The following is a 15,703-nucleotide window of genomic DNA, read 5'->3' on the forward strand; positions in this document are numbered from 1 at the left end:
AAAGGAAAGGAAAGGAAAGGAAAGGAAAGGAAAGGAAAGGAAAGGAAAGACTTCTGTCCATGACATGGAGGAGCTAGGCTCTTCCCATCCTTGCATCTTCGTCCTCAGCAAGTCATCAGGCAGGTGAGAAGGAGGAGTTACCTGATTGAGATAAGGAGAAAACTATTTTACTCACAATGGTAAAGGAATGTGATGTAACACAACATAAAAGAAATCAAGAGGAATATACCACACCAAAGCGAAGGGAAAATATCTCGTAACTGTGCGGTGAGTTTGGGCATAGAGGAAAGAGAAGGAACGTCCTCCCCTCACCATCTCACTGCCTTCCTGGAAACCACGGGGGAAGAAGGCTGGTAATTATTCTTGTGAATTTCTTGCCCTACAAGGGGGGCAGAACGAACCTGTTCCCACTGATGTTACACTGAGTTGAGCCATCTGTTTTGCTGCCTTATCTTCAACAACAGGACATCTATTCGACTTCCTTATCTTCACTTGACGACAAGTTTTGCAGCCTCGGCATTTTGTTCTTCAGCTTCCTAAATGGAGGCTGTTCTTCAGCTTGAATCTGCTCCAGGTCTGCGGAAGGTTGTTCTCACAGTGCGGAAAAGCTGTTCTCACAATTCAGATCGAAAGGCAACCATGAAAACAAGTACAAAAACCGTGCACTCTGCGAGCACATCGAACCCTCGTGCAGAGGGTCCGCCAACTGTGCTGTGCTGTCTCTGCACGCAAGCACACCTTTGGCTCAACTTCCAGTTCAGCTTGCAAACTCCTCATCACCGCTTTCACTGACTCAGTTCCTCATTCAGTTTGGTGCACAACACGTCCATCTTCCTGCGCTGCTATCACTGCAGCACCTCATACTGCACAAACAATGGCCTCGCCTTTACCAGGTCTCCATCAGTGTCCTTTTGGCAAGTCCTGTATCCGTTCTGCACTATTGATCAGGCTGAACTCGAGTGGACATGAGCACTGCCAGAGAACTCAGACGTGGTCCAGACAAGAATCCTTCTTTCTCAACTTGGATTATAGCCCTTCTAGATTCCTCTTGCTCTTTATTGAGGGCGTTCTGCCCCTGATGCCAAGTAAAATGCCCCGTCCCACTCGGTGAGTTGTGGGAAAGGTGAACCTTTGGAACCTCCCAGATACGGCACTTCTTTACGAACCCAACTGTGCCTTTCTTCCACCTGGTTGGTGGAACTGGTATTGCCGGAGTTGATCAGCCAATTTCTCCACCACTTGCTCCTCTCCAAATTTCCAGGTCCTTGCTGTCTGTTTGTTGCCATACGATGATGGTGAACTCCAATCAAACTTCCACCACGTTTGACACTGGATGGGGTGGGAGAATTGCCCTATGGGACACCTCCGTGAGTTGACTGCCCCCCGTACCCACCCCACACATCTGTTGGGTCTGGATGTTGGGAGAATTGGTCGTTGTTCAGGTCCCCATCCCACACCACCTCCAGCACAGCTCATTCCCTCTCACACTGGATCCCCCTTTCCATGCTGCTCCACTTCCCTGGCTGACACGTGGGATCGTCCCTGTCGGAAAAACTCTCCTTCACAGTTGACAGCAGTGGTGTCCAGAGAGGGAGAGCACTGTCATGTTTGCCACGGCTTTGTCAGCGCCCTCTTCCCCAGAGAGGGATCGCAGCTGTCTGGCTTCCATGCCTGCTAAATCCAGGCTGTGGACCTCGTTATCCCAGCGTGGCAGCAGCCAGGTGACGCTGTGCTCGCCTGGACGATGGCTGAAATCCTTCTGCGTATCCGGCAGCTCACTGAGGGAGAGGCATCAGGTGGTGACTGACATCACCAGTACTGTCAGCTCTGTGTATCCAGAGGCTGTGGGCGTCGAGGAGGAAGAAGAGGCCGAGGCCAAAGACAGCAGCACATCCCCTCACCATCACCACCAGCGGATTCCATGGGAATCCTCAGCACCTGTGGGGTGTGAGTGTTTGGGTGACTGCATCCCTGGAAGAAACTCCCTGGGGATGGGATGTGGAGACACTGCCGCCCACATGGGTGACACAAGGGGCACCCAAATGGGGGGCTCTGACCTCCCTGGGGGTGCAAGTCCAGGCGTCACCTTCAGCGTCACACCATCCCCAAGGGGTGAGGACAGAAGATTGGTGTCTGCTACGCGGAAGGGGCACCTGTAGGTGCCAGCATCGGCTGAGGTCACCCTAAAGAGGGTGAAGGCGGCCGTGCCCCCACCACTGGGGTTCCTGTGCTGGATAGGGGCTGAGCGCCCATCCTTGTGCAGGAGGGCGGTGCCCTGATAATCCTGGTCCCAGCACCCGATGGTGATGTTTGTCCCTACCTCCACATGATCCTCAGGGCTCAGAGAAATGCTGGATGGAGGGTATTTGGATCTACGTGTAGAGAGAAGACAGTGATGGGACACGGCCCCACAGCACTATACCTCCTTTTTTTGTACATTTACTCCAATTCTGGGACTCCCCGCCACCTCACAGCAGAGGTTTGCCGTTCAGGAAACACCAGATTTCCTCCAATGTCACTGCTGACCTGTGGGACATCCCCGTGAGGTGACTGCCCCCCTGTGCCCACCCCACACATCTCTGGGGTGTCCCACAAAAAGTGTACCCCCACACACACTTTTTTCTCCCCCCCAATATGTCCCTTCACCCTCCAGTAGTGTCCCTTACCCTAAGGGGTGTCCCCACCCCATCACAAAGGACAAATGGCCTCTGCAGGGGTGGCCCCCAAATGTGGCCCCACCCCTGTGAGTTTCTCACTTAATCTATGGGGCGGGACCCAGCTCCCCACAGACACAGAGGTGAACAGAGGAGGTGAGCACACTTGGGCTCCTGGGGGGCTGAGGGATGTGAGGCAATAGTGGGGCAATGGGAAAGATGGAGAGTCATGGGCTTATCGGGAGGGATATGGGGTCATGGACTATGTGGCAAGATGTGGGGTTGTGGTTGTATGGGTTGGGATATAAGATCACAGTGCTGTGTATCTTGATATAAGGCCACTGGGCTGGATATGGGGCAGCCAGACTGGATATAGAGGCGCGGTGAGGGTTGTGGGGTCATGGTGCTACGAGGCAGCACATGGGGTTGTGGGGTATGGGGAGGGTTTTGGGGGGATGTGGGTTTGGTGAGTTATGAGGTGTGGGGAGTTCTGGGAGAGCTGTGGGATTTGGGGACAGTTCTGGGTTATCAGATGGGGAATCTCAGTGCCCTGCCCCTCCTCTTCTCCTCACCCTAAGCAGGAAATGCATTAATCAACCACATGAAATCCATACGGGGGCAGCGCTCTCCTTTGGGTGTGGAGAAAGCTGTGGGGCCTCACCTCATAACCCCATGACTCCACATCGTACCCCATAGCCACGTCACCCCGCGTTCCTCCCCCACAGCCCCGTGATTCCATATTCAGTCCCATGGCTCTGTGCCCCACAGCCCCACAGCCTTTCCTCCCTCCATCCTCATCCTCATTGCTTTGGGAATGCTATGAGCCCATATCCTGCCCATAATCCCATGTCCTGCCCCATAACAGGAAATCTTACCCCGTGTCCTGCCCCACAGATCCATATCCTGCTCCACAGCTTTATGTCCCACAGCCCTGGAGCCTTCCTCCTGCCGTGCTCATCTTTCCTATCTTTGGGACTACTAGGACCACATATACCTTCCCACAGCCCATATCACATCTCATAGCCCCATACCTCTCCCTGTTGCCCCGTATCATGCCCCATAGCTCCGCATCCAACCCCATATCCTCATTTCCAGTCCCACACCTCCAGAAATTGACAAATCACCCACAGTCCGATTTGTGCCCCATATCCCTGCCTCATAGCCCCATGACTCCATAGTCCAACCCATAGCTCTCATATCACCCCTTAGCCCGTCCCATAGCCCCACTTTGAGACCACGTCCCATTCCAGTCTGTCCCCATAGCCTACCCTACAGCTCTGTGCCCTGTGTCCCACAGCCTTCCTCTCACCATGCTCGTCTTAGCCATCCACGCGCTGACCTTCACTGTGGGTTTTCCTGCCAACGCCTTCACCCTCCTCACCCTCCTCATCAAAATCCGATGTCACCGTCCTCATCCCCACCTCACCGCTGCCGACCTCCTCCTCCTCCACCTCACCACCGCTGACCTCCTTGTCCTCCTCTTCCTCCCATTCAAGATGGCTGAAGAGGCAGCCATGATGGTGTGGCCCTTCCCCAAAGCGCTCTGCCCCATTGCAAACTTCTGCTTCTACTCCAGCATCTACCTCAGCACTCTCTTTATAGCTGCCCTCAGTGTGGAGCGCTACTTTGGGGTCGTGTTCCCACACCGCTACAACCGGCGCCGGAGGTTATGGCGGACGATGGCCACCAGTGTCATCCTTTGGGTGGTGGCATTGTCCCATTGTTCCATCGTCTTTGTGGCGGAGCATCACAGAGAGTTTGGGGTCAATGGGTCTGAGGCTGATGGGGAACGTGGTTTTGGCTTCAATGGGATCAAGACCTGGGGATCTGGAACGGACGACTCCAATCATGTTGACCCCACTGTCCTGAAGATGAGCAACCCCCGTTCTTTTGGGGTCAGTGGGTTTGACCTTGGGGGATTTGGGTTAACCAAACCTAACGGCATTGACACCGATGCCCCCAGCAGCTCCACTGCTGACATCACCACTCCCGGTGGATCGAAGATCCGCGGTGCCGACATCTACAGCATCTCCAGCCCCAAGACTGACCTCAACATCTCCACCCTCCAATTCTCTGACTGCACAAACACAAACACACCCCACATCCCCACCACCACCCCATGGATCTCCCAGAATGTTTCTAAGACTCAATCCCACATGGGCTACCACTGCTACGATGACTTCTCCCCAACCCAGCTGCGCTTCGTTCTCCCGCTGCGCCTTGTGCTCTTCCTCGTCCTCTTCCTCCTCCCCTTTGCCATCACCGTGTTCTGCTATGTCTGCATCATCCGTGCCCTCCTCACCCGACCCCACATCCCACTGCAGAAGAAGTACCGCACCGTGGGGCTGGCCGTGGCCACCATGGCCAACTTTGTCATCTGCTTTGGACCCTACAACCTCTCGCATGTGGTGGGCTTTGTGCAGCAGCGCAGCCCCACGTGGAGGCCCTACGCTCTGCTCCTCACCACCCTCAGCCCCGCGCTCGACCCCTTCATCTTCTATTTCTCCTCCAGTGCTGTGCGGAGGGCGGTCAGTGGGGTGGTGGGGGCGGTTCGGGGCACAGTGTGTGGGTTTTGGGGTTGGTGTGGACAAAGGGAGTGAGCCCCAAGCAAGAGGAAGTTATGGGGTAAATGAGGTTGTTGTGACTGGAGTGGGTTTGATGGGGTGGGAGATCAGAAATGGGGATGGGACCGATGTCAAAGCGGTCCCAAGGATGTGTCCAGTGTTTGTGGGCCAACGAATTCTTGGTCAGTGTTGGGTTGTCCCATGGGGTTGGGATCAATAAAGACCCATAGATTTGATCAGTGTTGTCAATGCAGTACCGTGAGCATGACTTAACGTTGTCCCCAATGTCCAATGGGGCTGTCGTCAATATGGACCAACGGATCTGACCCAGCATTGCTTTTTCTCCAGTGCTCCCCGTTCTTTCAGTGCCCCCATGTCTGCAATGCCCTCAATATCCATCAGTGTCTACCAGTTCCCCCAATGTCCCCGGTATCTCCAATGCCCTCAGTACCCCCACTGGGCAGGGCAAGCAGGAGGGAAGAGCATCCCTCCACCCTCTAGAGAACACGGCCATGCAGGTCTGCAGCAGCAGGGAGTGCCTGATCCTGCACCCAAATCATTGCCTTGGGCAAGGCTGTCAGTTCCATGCCTCCAGACTGCCTTCAGACAGAAGGAAAGAAGGGTGGCTGTCACAGGGGACTCCTTCTGAGGGGAACAGAAGCTCTGACACGTTGGCCAGATCCTACCTGCAGGAATGCGTGCTGCCCTTCTGGGGCCTGGCTCAGGACATCAGCAGGAGACTACCTGCTCTGGTTCAGCCCTCTGGTTGTTCTCCCTTACTGATGGGTCAGGCCGGCAGTGATGCACTCACTGAGAGAAGCCTGAGGGCCATGCAAAGGCTCTTCTGGGCACCTGGCTGGTCAGTGGAAGGAATGGGAGTACAGGTGGAGCTCTTCTCTGTCCCCTCAGTGGCAGTGAGGGATACTGAGAGGTCAGGGAAACACGTCTGATAAATATGTGGCTCAGAGGTTTGTGCCACCACAGAAATTTACTTATTTATTTATTTTCTGAGCACAGGGCACTGTACTCTGTGCTGGGCTGATGGCTGCAGATGGATCCCTCCTGTCTGAAAGGGGGAAGCAGCTCTCAGACCAGGAACAGGCAGGGTTCCCTGAGAGGGCTTTAAAGTGGCAGCCCTTTGGGGACAGCGTGAGGCATGCAAGGGTGACGGCCTGTGTGGGACACCACAAGTGGAGGATGTGTGCACGGCTCTGTGTGCGTCAGCCACGGGGTGCCCTCAGTACCACCACCCCCTGGGGACCACAAATACCACATCAGAAGGTGATGTAACAGAGTCACGTCCACAAGAGGAACTGACAGTGGTGCTGAGGCTGCTTCCTGGCACCAGTGCAGGCCTGTTGTTGAGCAGGACTCATTGAAAGGTCTTTAGGTATGAAGGGGGCAAAATCAGGGTCTCTGGAGTTGAGCGTTCGAGGGCTCGTACCGAATTTGATGGGCGATGATGGTGAAGTACGAAGGGATGGAGTGGGGCAGGGGAGTGTTGGGGATGCTGTGTTCTAGGGGAACCTAGATCCTCTATAGAGGCGGTGAGATGGAAAGCCCAGCTGAAGTGCCTTTATACCAACGCACGCAGCCTGGGAAATAAGCAGGATGAGTTGAAAACCATGATGTGCTTAGGAAGTTATGACCTTGTTGCTATCACGGAAACATGGTGGGATGACTCCCATAACTGGAATACCACCACTGAAGGCTGTCGGCTCTTTAGAAGACATAGGCGAGGTAGGAAGGGTGGGGGTGTTGCCCTCTATGTCAAAGAGTGGATAGACTGTGAGGAGCTCCCTCTGAGAAACCATCAGGAACAGGTTGAGAGCCTGTGGGTTAGAATTGGGGATGGGTCTAACAGAGGCCAGCTGGTGCTAGGAGTATACTATACTACAGGCCGCCTGATCAAGGGGAGACTGTTGACGAGGCTTTCTTGCTTCAGATGCGGGAGGCTTCTTGCTCACGGGCTCTTGTCCTGATGGGGGACTTCAACCACCCAGATATTTCTGCAAGGTTGTGGACAAGTGAGTTCACAATGACACGTTGGTCAGAAATGTGTTTGTGCCAGAAATGTTCTTGCGGTGAAGCAGTGCCATTGGTGGACACACAAAGGCTGTCCGGTTATCTGACAGCATCTGGTGCTTTGAAGCCTCTGCTGTTATGGCAAGAGCCTCGTCTTGCAAGTGTTGGAGAGGTCAGCTCTGACCAATGCTCCAACTTGGGAAGGACTTGTTGTCCCAGTGTGCGTTCACAGATTTGAGGAGTACAAGGAGGGACGGCAGGGTTAGAACTGAACATTAGGTATTTGGTGTCACTGTGAAGTGTATGGGGTGCACTGGTAAGGATTTGGGGATGTTAGACTGGGGGGCAATTGGGATTCTGGTGGCTAAGACTGGTCAACAGGAGACGTGGACTTGGGAATCTGGAATCCCTTAGTTTCAAGGATCCAATCGTCTTTTTGGGATGTTTCCTTATGGTTTGAGGGTGCCCGTGAGTTCTGAGGGGTGTGAAGGACTTGGGAGTCTGCGGAGACATAGATCTGGGGACTGAATAGGCGAGATACTGGGGGTACATGGCATTTGGGGGTTCCACTATGGACTGGGGATGCCCATGGGATCTGGGGGCTGTGCAGGAGATCTGGGCATTCGCTGGGGCTTTGTGCTGTCTGCGATCTACATAGGCGCTATATTCTCAATTCTGGGGGTGCCTGTAGGGTCTGGGTGTGTGTAGGGCTGGAAGAGGGGCTGTGGAATTTGTCTGATATATATTTTGGTATCCCTTGGGCTGGATTTGGGGATGCACATAAAGACAGAGTAAGTCATATGAAGCTGGAAGTCCCTTGGGATCCACGTGGACAGGGTTTGGAGTTCCAGGTGGGGTATGGGAGTTCCCAAGGGGCAGGTTTGGTTTAGGGTTTCCCTGACTCAGATGTTGTCCTGGAACTGAATGGACTTAGCCCTCCTGGGGGAGGGGCATCCGCATCAAAATGGGGAGGAGAGTGGGATGGGGATTATGGAGAACACCAAGGAGCACAAGGGGTATCAACAGTGCATGGAAGTGAAGGCAGGGTAACGTTAAGGGGATTTATCCACCTTATATGGGATGGAAGATGAGGAAGGACCCAGCTGGAGGGAGGTATGGGGATTGAAAGGAATGGGAGGGAGATCGGAGGGTATATACACCATCAAAGAGGAAGCGGAACATACTTAGATGTGATCTGTAGGCGTTCTGTTGAGTGTCAAAGTGATTCAGCTGTCTTCCCTACCAGGGCTGTCATCTCTTTGTATCCAGAGGCTGCGGGCATCGAGGACAAAGTAGAGGCCCAGGCCAAAGACGAGGGCGGCAGCGCAGCCCCTCACCACTGCTACCACCAGGTTCCCACGGGACCTCCTCTCATCACCTGTGGGGCCCAGCAGTGTGCGTGTCCCCATCCCCGGCCATCGCCTCCACGAGGATGGGATGCAGAGACACTGCCAGCAACGAGAGACACCAGGGACACGGAAATGGGGGCTCAGACCCACCTGGGGGTGCAGGTTCGGAATTCACTTCCAGTGTCACGTTGTCCCCAGGGGGGTGAGGAAAGAACATAGAAGCCCCCAGGGTGATAGGAGCACCTATAGGTGCCGGAGTGAGCAGGAGTCACCGTAAAGAGGGTGAAGGTGACTGTGCCCCCACGACTGGGGTTCTGGTGCCGGATAGGGGCTGAGTGCCCGTCTTCCGTCGATCATTGACGCTGTTTTATTTTTCCTTCCTAGAACCCAGCTCCATCTCCCTACCCCTTTTCCCTTTCCATTCCCACTGTGTGGGGCTGGGGGGTGGAAGGGGGCAGGGGCCGATTGCCCCCCTGTCATGGGCATAGATTGATCTAGTTAACTCTGTGGCAACAGGCTGGAGAAGTGGGCCTGTGAAAATCTAATGAGGTTCAATAAAGCCAAGTGCAGGGTGCTGCTCTTGGGTCAGGGCAAAGTGGGGGAAGATCTCCTTGAGAGCAGCCCTGAGGAGAAGGACTTGGGGGTCCTGGTGGACTTGGGGGTCCTGGTAGACGAGAAGCTGGACATGAGGCAGCAGTGTGTGCTTGCAGCCCAGATGGCCACCTGTGTTCTGGGCTGCATGAAAAAAGGGGTGGCCAGCAGGGAGAGGGAGGTGATTGTCCCCCTCCACTCGGCTCTTGTGAGGCCTCATTTGCAGTTCTGCGTCCAGGCCTGGGGCCCCCAGAATGGGAAGGAGCTCTTGGAGCAGGTCCAGATGAGGGCCACTAAGATGATCAGAGGGCTGGAGCATCTCTCCTATGAGGAAAGGCTGAGGGAATTGGGCTTGTTCAGCTTGGAGAAGAGAAGGCTGCAGGGAGACCTCATTGTGGCCTTCCAGTACTTGAAGGGAGCGAATAAAAAGGAGGGGGAACGGCTGCTTGTGAGGGTGGATGGTGACAGGACAAGGGGGAATGGTTTTAAATGGGGACAGGGGAGGTTTAGGTTAGATGTTAGGAGGAAGATTTTCCCCCAGAGGGTAGTAAGGCACTGGAACAGGTTGCCCAAGGAGGTTGACGATGCCCCATCCCTGGAGGCATTCAAGGCCAGGCTGGATGTGGCTCTGGGCGGACTGGTCTGCTGGTTGGCAACCCTGCACACAGCAGGTTAGGTGAAGGTGAATTCAGGTGAAGCCATAGGAGGGGTCTCGTGGGGTCCCAATGGGATTTTACTGGGGTTCCTTGGTGGTCTTTGCAGTGGCCCCAAGGTGCGCACTGGGATTTGGGGTCCTCTGACACAGACCCTGACGTGGAGCTGCAGGGCCTCAGGTCATCTGCAGGGGAATCTGCATCCAGAGGGCAGGGGAGAAGGGTGGGTGATGGAAGGCCTTGAAGGACACGTAGAGGAGAGGAGTAGAGGAGAAGGACACCTTGGGGCATCTGTGGGGGATCAAAGGCATTGAACCACTTCCTCACCAGGACTCTCATCTCACCACACCACGTGTCTACGTGCATCGAGGACAAAGTAGAGGCCAAGGATGAAGAGAAAGGCGGCAGCGCAGCCCCTCACCACCAACAGTTTTCTGAAATTATTTCTGTTTTGGTACATGGAAAGAGGAGGGAAGAGAGGGAAGGAGGGTTTGTGCCACACCATGTGGTTTGTGTTGTGCGCAGAACAGAAGAGGAAGCTTAAAACAGAAAAGGGGAAGTCATGTTGGCTGAAAAAACGGCCTTCTAGGAAAAAAAAAACAACCAGGAAACAGCAGATTGTCTGAGTAGAGGTTGGGATATAAAGACTGTTTTAGAGCTGAAGCCCCAGAGATGGAGTGACTTCAGTCATAGTTTAGTCCAGAGCTTCATTTAAATTCAAACCTACTGATGTGTCTCACCCAAAATGACAACATGTCCATCCAACACAGCAAAAATGTGGGCACCGAATGATGCCTGCCCTTCTCCTCCCAAGCACAGACATCAGCCAAGTGCTCAGGTATGGGACTTGGTGCTCTCGGGGAGGTCCCAGTGTGGGAAACGGCATCAGAACTCCTCATCCCTGAGCAAAAGGAGGAAAGCCCCATCTCTTGGGTCAGCTCCTGGAAGCTGGAGCTTGTTGTTGGCCAATGAGGGGCTGGAGGTCTCTTCAAGCATAGGTTCCAGCCTTGAGATGCAGCCTGGGACCTGCGTTACCCATTGATTCTCAGTGACAGAGGTGTTCACAGTCCTGTTCATCACCACTGCAGGTGAGTGTTGAGGTTTCCATCATGCAGAGAAAATCCTTTGGGTCAATGCTGCTATCCCAGACTGGGATCTGTGCTGCCAAGAAGACACAGCCAAGGCCAAAGGACTGTCCTTCCACAGTGTAGGACATCTCAGTGGGCAGAAAATCCTTCTCCAGAAGTCCAACCCCACTTCCTCTAAGGCATCTAGGCACCTGGCCTCACCCCAACATGGATAATTGTGAGAAATATGGGTCACATCTCTGCTGGTTGTCCAAGCAGGAAGAGATGCTGGCATGAGTCTCACCAAGCCAAGAAATCCGTTGAACCAGGAGAACCCTTCTCTTCCATGAATGATGAATAGAACTCTTCAGGACACATTTAGGGACAGCGCTGGTTGGCGATCCTCAAACTGTGCAATTGTTGAGGTGCATCTCCCACAGTCCTTGTCCCCCTTGCTCTACCAATGCCAGTGCAGCTGTTCCAGTCCCATCCCCAGCTCTGTGCTCAGTGTCCATTGCAGTGGATGGGGGTACAGAGGCCAATGCTACTCTTTTTTCAATGGACATCCAGCCAATCCAACTGCTCTGCTCCTGGGGTTTCTTTGGAGGCGTCTGACAGCGCTGTGGACTTGGTAAAGAGATGTGCAAAAAGCCACTGATTATTGCTTAATATTTGGGTTCCTGGACTAACTTTTGGTGTCTTCTTTTATGTCTTGGGGAGAGGAGGTGGGATAAAGGTTGTCCTGAGGGTACGTTGTGTCCTCTCCTCAAATTTCTCATCAGAACCAAGGGATCTCTGCCCTAAAGACTGTGGGTTTTGGTGGTTGCCTGTACACTGCAAGCACCAAAGGAGTGCAGGCAACAAAGAGCATTTGTATTATTGGTGGAAGGAAAGGTTCTGCCGAGAGTGGCTTGCTGGGAACGTCCCAACAGCCCGTGATCTTTTCTCTCTCCTCTTTTCCAGAGATTCAGAACAAGGAGAAAGGAATCTCCCAACACTGGATGGCCTTTCACGGGGAAGCAAAAGGCATCCATGGAATTGGGTGAACCGCTCTCCCACCTCTCACCTGTGAGTTGTCCTCCTTGTCCTGGTGGCTGCTGCTTCGCCAGCCCATAAAGCTGGGGTACTTCTGGGATGGGGGCCACATCCAAATGTGAATCCAGAGGTAGTTATGAGGTGCTGAGGTCTGGAAAAGGCATTGTAGCATCCAGAGCTGTTCTTTGAGATTTGGAAGTTCATTGAGATGTAGAAGTGATGCACTGGGTGGGAAAACTGTTTGACTCCTACTTAAAAACAGATCCGTATTTTGTTTTCTTGGAGATGATCATTGTGATTTCCCCCCATCTGAAGCCAGTTGTCCGTCTGCCCTTCCAGATTTGAGGTGCAAGGTGGTGGCTTCTGAGCCTCCACGGGGGACGCTGGGCAAAGCTCCTCCCAGGGCAGCATGCAGAGGAACTGGGTGGTGGGACCACGTGTTCCCCAGTGCACATGTTAGTTTCAGCATGTGCCCATATTGGAGTGGGTGTCACTGTGTCCCCAAAGATTCCTGATGCTGTTCCCAGTGGGGATGGCAGTGGAAAGGGCAGCGGGGGCAGTGGGTTAAGTGCAGGTTGCACATGTTGGGGACTGCGTGTAACATCCCATGTGTGACACCGCATTGCATCCATGTGTCCTGCAGTTGGCATCTCATAAGGGGACACCCAGCAAGGCCACGCACTGGCAGCCTTTTGGGCACAGTGTGTGACAGCTGACAGGTGACAGCTTGTGTGGGACACCACAATAACGGTTATGAACCAGTCCATGTGTGTCATCCCATCCTGGGCCCCATGGTGCCACTGCATGGGGAAGAGAATTGTCAGATGAGGAGGTGACGTCGTGCCATTGTGTCTCCAAGGGGAAGTGAGAGCGGACCTCCAGACACATCCTGGGCTGTCTCACTGTCCCCAAGTTGCTCCTGCCTCATGGCACCAATGGCTCTGGCCCTCATCCTGGGTGAGTGACAATGGGGACGTGGTGCCACGGGGGTTGGTGGCCCTGTGTGAGACCAGGACCGTGTCCTTTGCAGGTTGGTGGCTGGTGGCTGCGAGCAGAGCACAGCAACGTGAGTATGGGGACAGGGGGAGAGTGGGGTGAGAGGGAGGGGAGCGTGGTCAGGGGGGCATCAGAGGGGCAGAGGAGGATGTGCAGGGACAAGGCTGACTGCTGTCCCCTGTCCCAGTGCCCCGACCCTCCCTGTCGCTGCACCCCAGCCAGGAGATAGAAGTGGGGGACAATGTCACCCTGCGGTGCCACCTGCCCCGTCCAGCTGCCTGGGTCTGGTTGCGCCAGCACGAAGGTTGGACAATTGCCAGATACAGCGACAAGGAGCAGGACACGGTAGAGTTCTCCTTCTTGAGCACAAATCGGGAGCACGCAGGTACATATCGGTGCAAGTATCAGGTGTCTGATTCTGAGGACGTATCAGAGATGAGTGACCCTGTGGAGCTGGTGCTGACAGGTGAGGGCACTGGGGATAGCAGATGGCACTGGGCGCTCCCAACAGGACCGTGTCCCATTGCTGTCCGCTCCCCTCGTGCAGATCACAGCTTTCCCCCGCCCAACATCTCCCTTCACCCCAAGGAATGTGTGGAGATAGGGACCAATGTCACCATCCAGTGCTGGAACAAGGACTATGGGGCCACCTTCCTCCTGCACAAGGATGGACGCTCAGCTCTTGTCCAGCGCCAGGGCTCTGATGGTGCTGGCACGGCCTCCTTCACCTTCTCTGGAGTGACCCTGGCAGACTCCGGCACCTACAGGTGCTCCTTCCGCCCCTGGCATTCCCCCTTTGTGTCCTCACCCCTTGGGGACAGCGTGACACTGGAGGTGACACCCACACCTGCACCCCCAGGTAGGTACCAGCCCCCCATTTGGGTGCCTCCAGTGTCACTCATGGGTGGCAGCGTCATCACATCCCTTCCCCACGGAGGTGTTGCTGGGGATGAAGACACCCAAATACCTGCACCCCACAGGTGCTGAGTCCCATGGGAACCTGGTGGTGGCAGTGCTGAGGGGCTGCGCTGCTGCCCTCGTTTTTGCCCTCGGCATCTTCTTTGTCATCGATGCCCGCAGCCTCTGGATACGGAGAGATGAGAGTCTGGGTCGGGGAGGGATGTAATGGTTTTGATCTCCTGCAAATCCTTTGTAGATCTGCCCTGGTGTCCTCTTGCTCCCCTTCCATTCCTCTGTAGAATGCACCATACGTACCATTTGATCCACTATTAGTTGTCTATTGATTCCCCCAGATTTCCCTGCCCCCATCCCATCTCCTATAAATCCCCCCATATATCCCCCGCCTCCCCTTCCAGCCCCTATCAATTATCTTGTCCCAGTCATCTTGTGCATCCATGTCCATCCTTTATAGATCCACTATTCACAGTCAGTGAATGATGAGAACAGCTTTTCTACTCTTTGAGAACAGCCTTTCTCACCACCTGACTCCAACTCTCAGGCTGGAGCAGACAAGATCCTCTGGAGAAAGGCATTCCCTCACTCTGGATTCTCTGTCTCTGCTTCTGCTCTTTGGGGAAGGCCTTGGGGAAAAGCACTGTGAGTCAGGCAGGGCGGCGCAGAGTGCACGGCAGTAAGAGCTGTGCTTCAGCCCTGAAGGCACCCAAGGGGGGATTTATTTTGGCGTGGGATGGAAACGATGAGTCTGCCTGAAAGGTGATGGGGGGGTACGGCCCTGGCACAGTGTGGGTGCTGGGGAGGACGTTTACAGTTTGGGGCGACACGGGTCGCTGTCACATTGCCCTGCCAGGAGGGGCTGGGCAGGAAAGTGAGGAGTGGGACTTTGTGGAAGGAGGGAATGTCTGCACCGGTTTTCTTTTTCTTGGTGATGGGAACTGTGCGAGTCATTGTTGCTGTCTTTGTGATTGTTCAACATTTGTGTTGTAAAAGTGCTCCTTGTGGAATCCCATTCCCTGCTTGAAATACTCTGTGTTGCTGGGGGACGTGGGTTACGACTCTTGCCCAGGGAATTCGGTGCCCTGGGGAAGCGGGTGGGCTCCATTCCCCAGCAGCACACAAGGGATTTTCAACCAGTCCCGAAGAGCAGCCGGGATAAACAGCTGTGATGGGACACAGGGAGTCAAAAGAAAAGCCAGAAAGACCCCACTGTGTCAGTGGAGAGACGTCACTGGTGAGCCTGGGGGAACAATGCATGAGAAACCGGGAACATAAATGATGTAACAGGACCAGATGTTATAAGTGAGTGTTCTAATGGTGAGACCGAGCGCTGGTGCCTGTGGGAATGTATTGTTTGAGTCGTGGGCTTTGGAAGGAGTGGGACAAACTGGCTGGATGTTGTGTGGGAGTGTAATGGTTAATGGTGTGTGTGAGTGTAATTGAGGGTACAAATAGTGGAACTGTGGGGAAGAAAAAGGCAGAAGGGTTGAGGAAAGTCAGTGAGATTGAGATATCAGATATTATCGGATATTATGATCTGCGCCGGCGTGAGAACAACCCTCCTGCACCCCCTTCCCAGGGGCTCATAAGCAGAACTCTGAGAGTGGTAGAGAGAGATCCGGAGCCGGAGACTGCAGTGAGCAGTGCTGACAGAGGCAAGGATGGCTCTGTTTCTCAGCTTCTCGCTCTGTGCCGCCAGCGAGGGGCTGGGGGCACCAGGAGCTGGGAGGGGACAGAACCGGGACAGCTGACCTGCAGTGCCAAAGGGATCTCCCCCACCATATGGCATCAGGTGAGCTCTGAGGAGCTTCCTGGCGGGGAGAAACCACTGCTGGAGGCGGTGTGCGGTGAGCA

General features: G+C 54.4%; 2 protein-coding genes across 3 annotated transcripts; both read left to right on the forward strand.

Annotated features, from left to right (window-relative positions):
• The first annotated feature begins 7 nt into the window (after window positions 1–7).
• Window positions 8–5,345, forward strand: LOC104917244 (free fatty acid receptor 3-like). Its single transcript, XM_031557803.1, has 2 exons — window positions 8–353; window positions 465–5,345. Exon 2 carries the CDS (start codon window positions 3,965–3,967, stop codon window positions 5,252–5,254), a length of 1,290 nt encoding a protein of 429 aa, XP_031413663.1. The 5' UTR covers window positions 8–353; window positions 465–3,964; the 3' UTR covers window positions 5,255–5,345.
• A 7,323-nt stretch (window positions 5,346–12,668) lies between these two features.
• Window positions 12,669–15,696, forward strand: LOC104917243 (platelet glycoprotein VI-like). Of its 2 annotated transcripts, none has more exons than XM_019611922.2 (5): window positions 12,669–12,895; window positions 12,969–13,004; window positions 13,122–13,400; window positions 13,482–13,793; window positions 13,915–15,696. In XM_019611922.2, exons 1-5 carry the CDS (start codon window positions 12,865–12,867, stop codon window positions 14,058–14,060), a joined length of 804 nt encoding a protein of 267 aa, XP_019467467.1. In that variant the 5' UTR covers window positions 12,669–12,864; the 3' UTR covers window positions 14,061–15,696. The 2 variants fall into 2 exon arrangements, with proteins under 2 accessions (XP_019467467.1, XP_031413664.1); XM_031557804.1 differs by having other exon boundaries at window positions 12,681–12,895; window positions 13,209–13,400.
• Window positions 15,697–15,703: the final 7 nt, after the last annotated feature.

Source organism: Meleagris gallopavo, unplaced genomic scaffold (genome assembly GCF_000146605.3).
Source record: "Meleagris gallopavo isolate NT-WF06-2002-E0010 breed Aviagen turkey brand Nicholas breeding stock unplaced genomic scaffold, Turkey_5.1 ChrUn_random_7180001957892, whole genome shotgun sequence".
In the NCBI taxonomy this organism is placed as follows: Eukaryota; Metazoa; Chordata; class Aves; order Galliformes; family Phasianidae; genus Meleagris; species Meleagris gallopavo.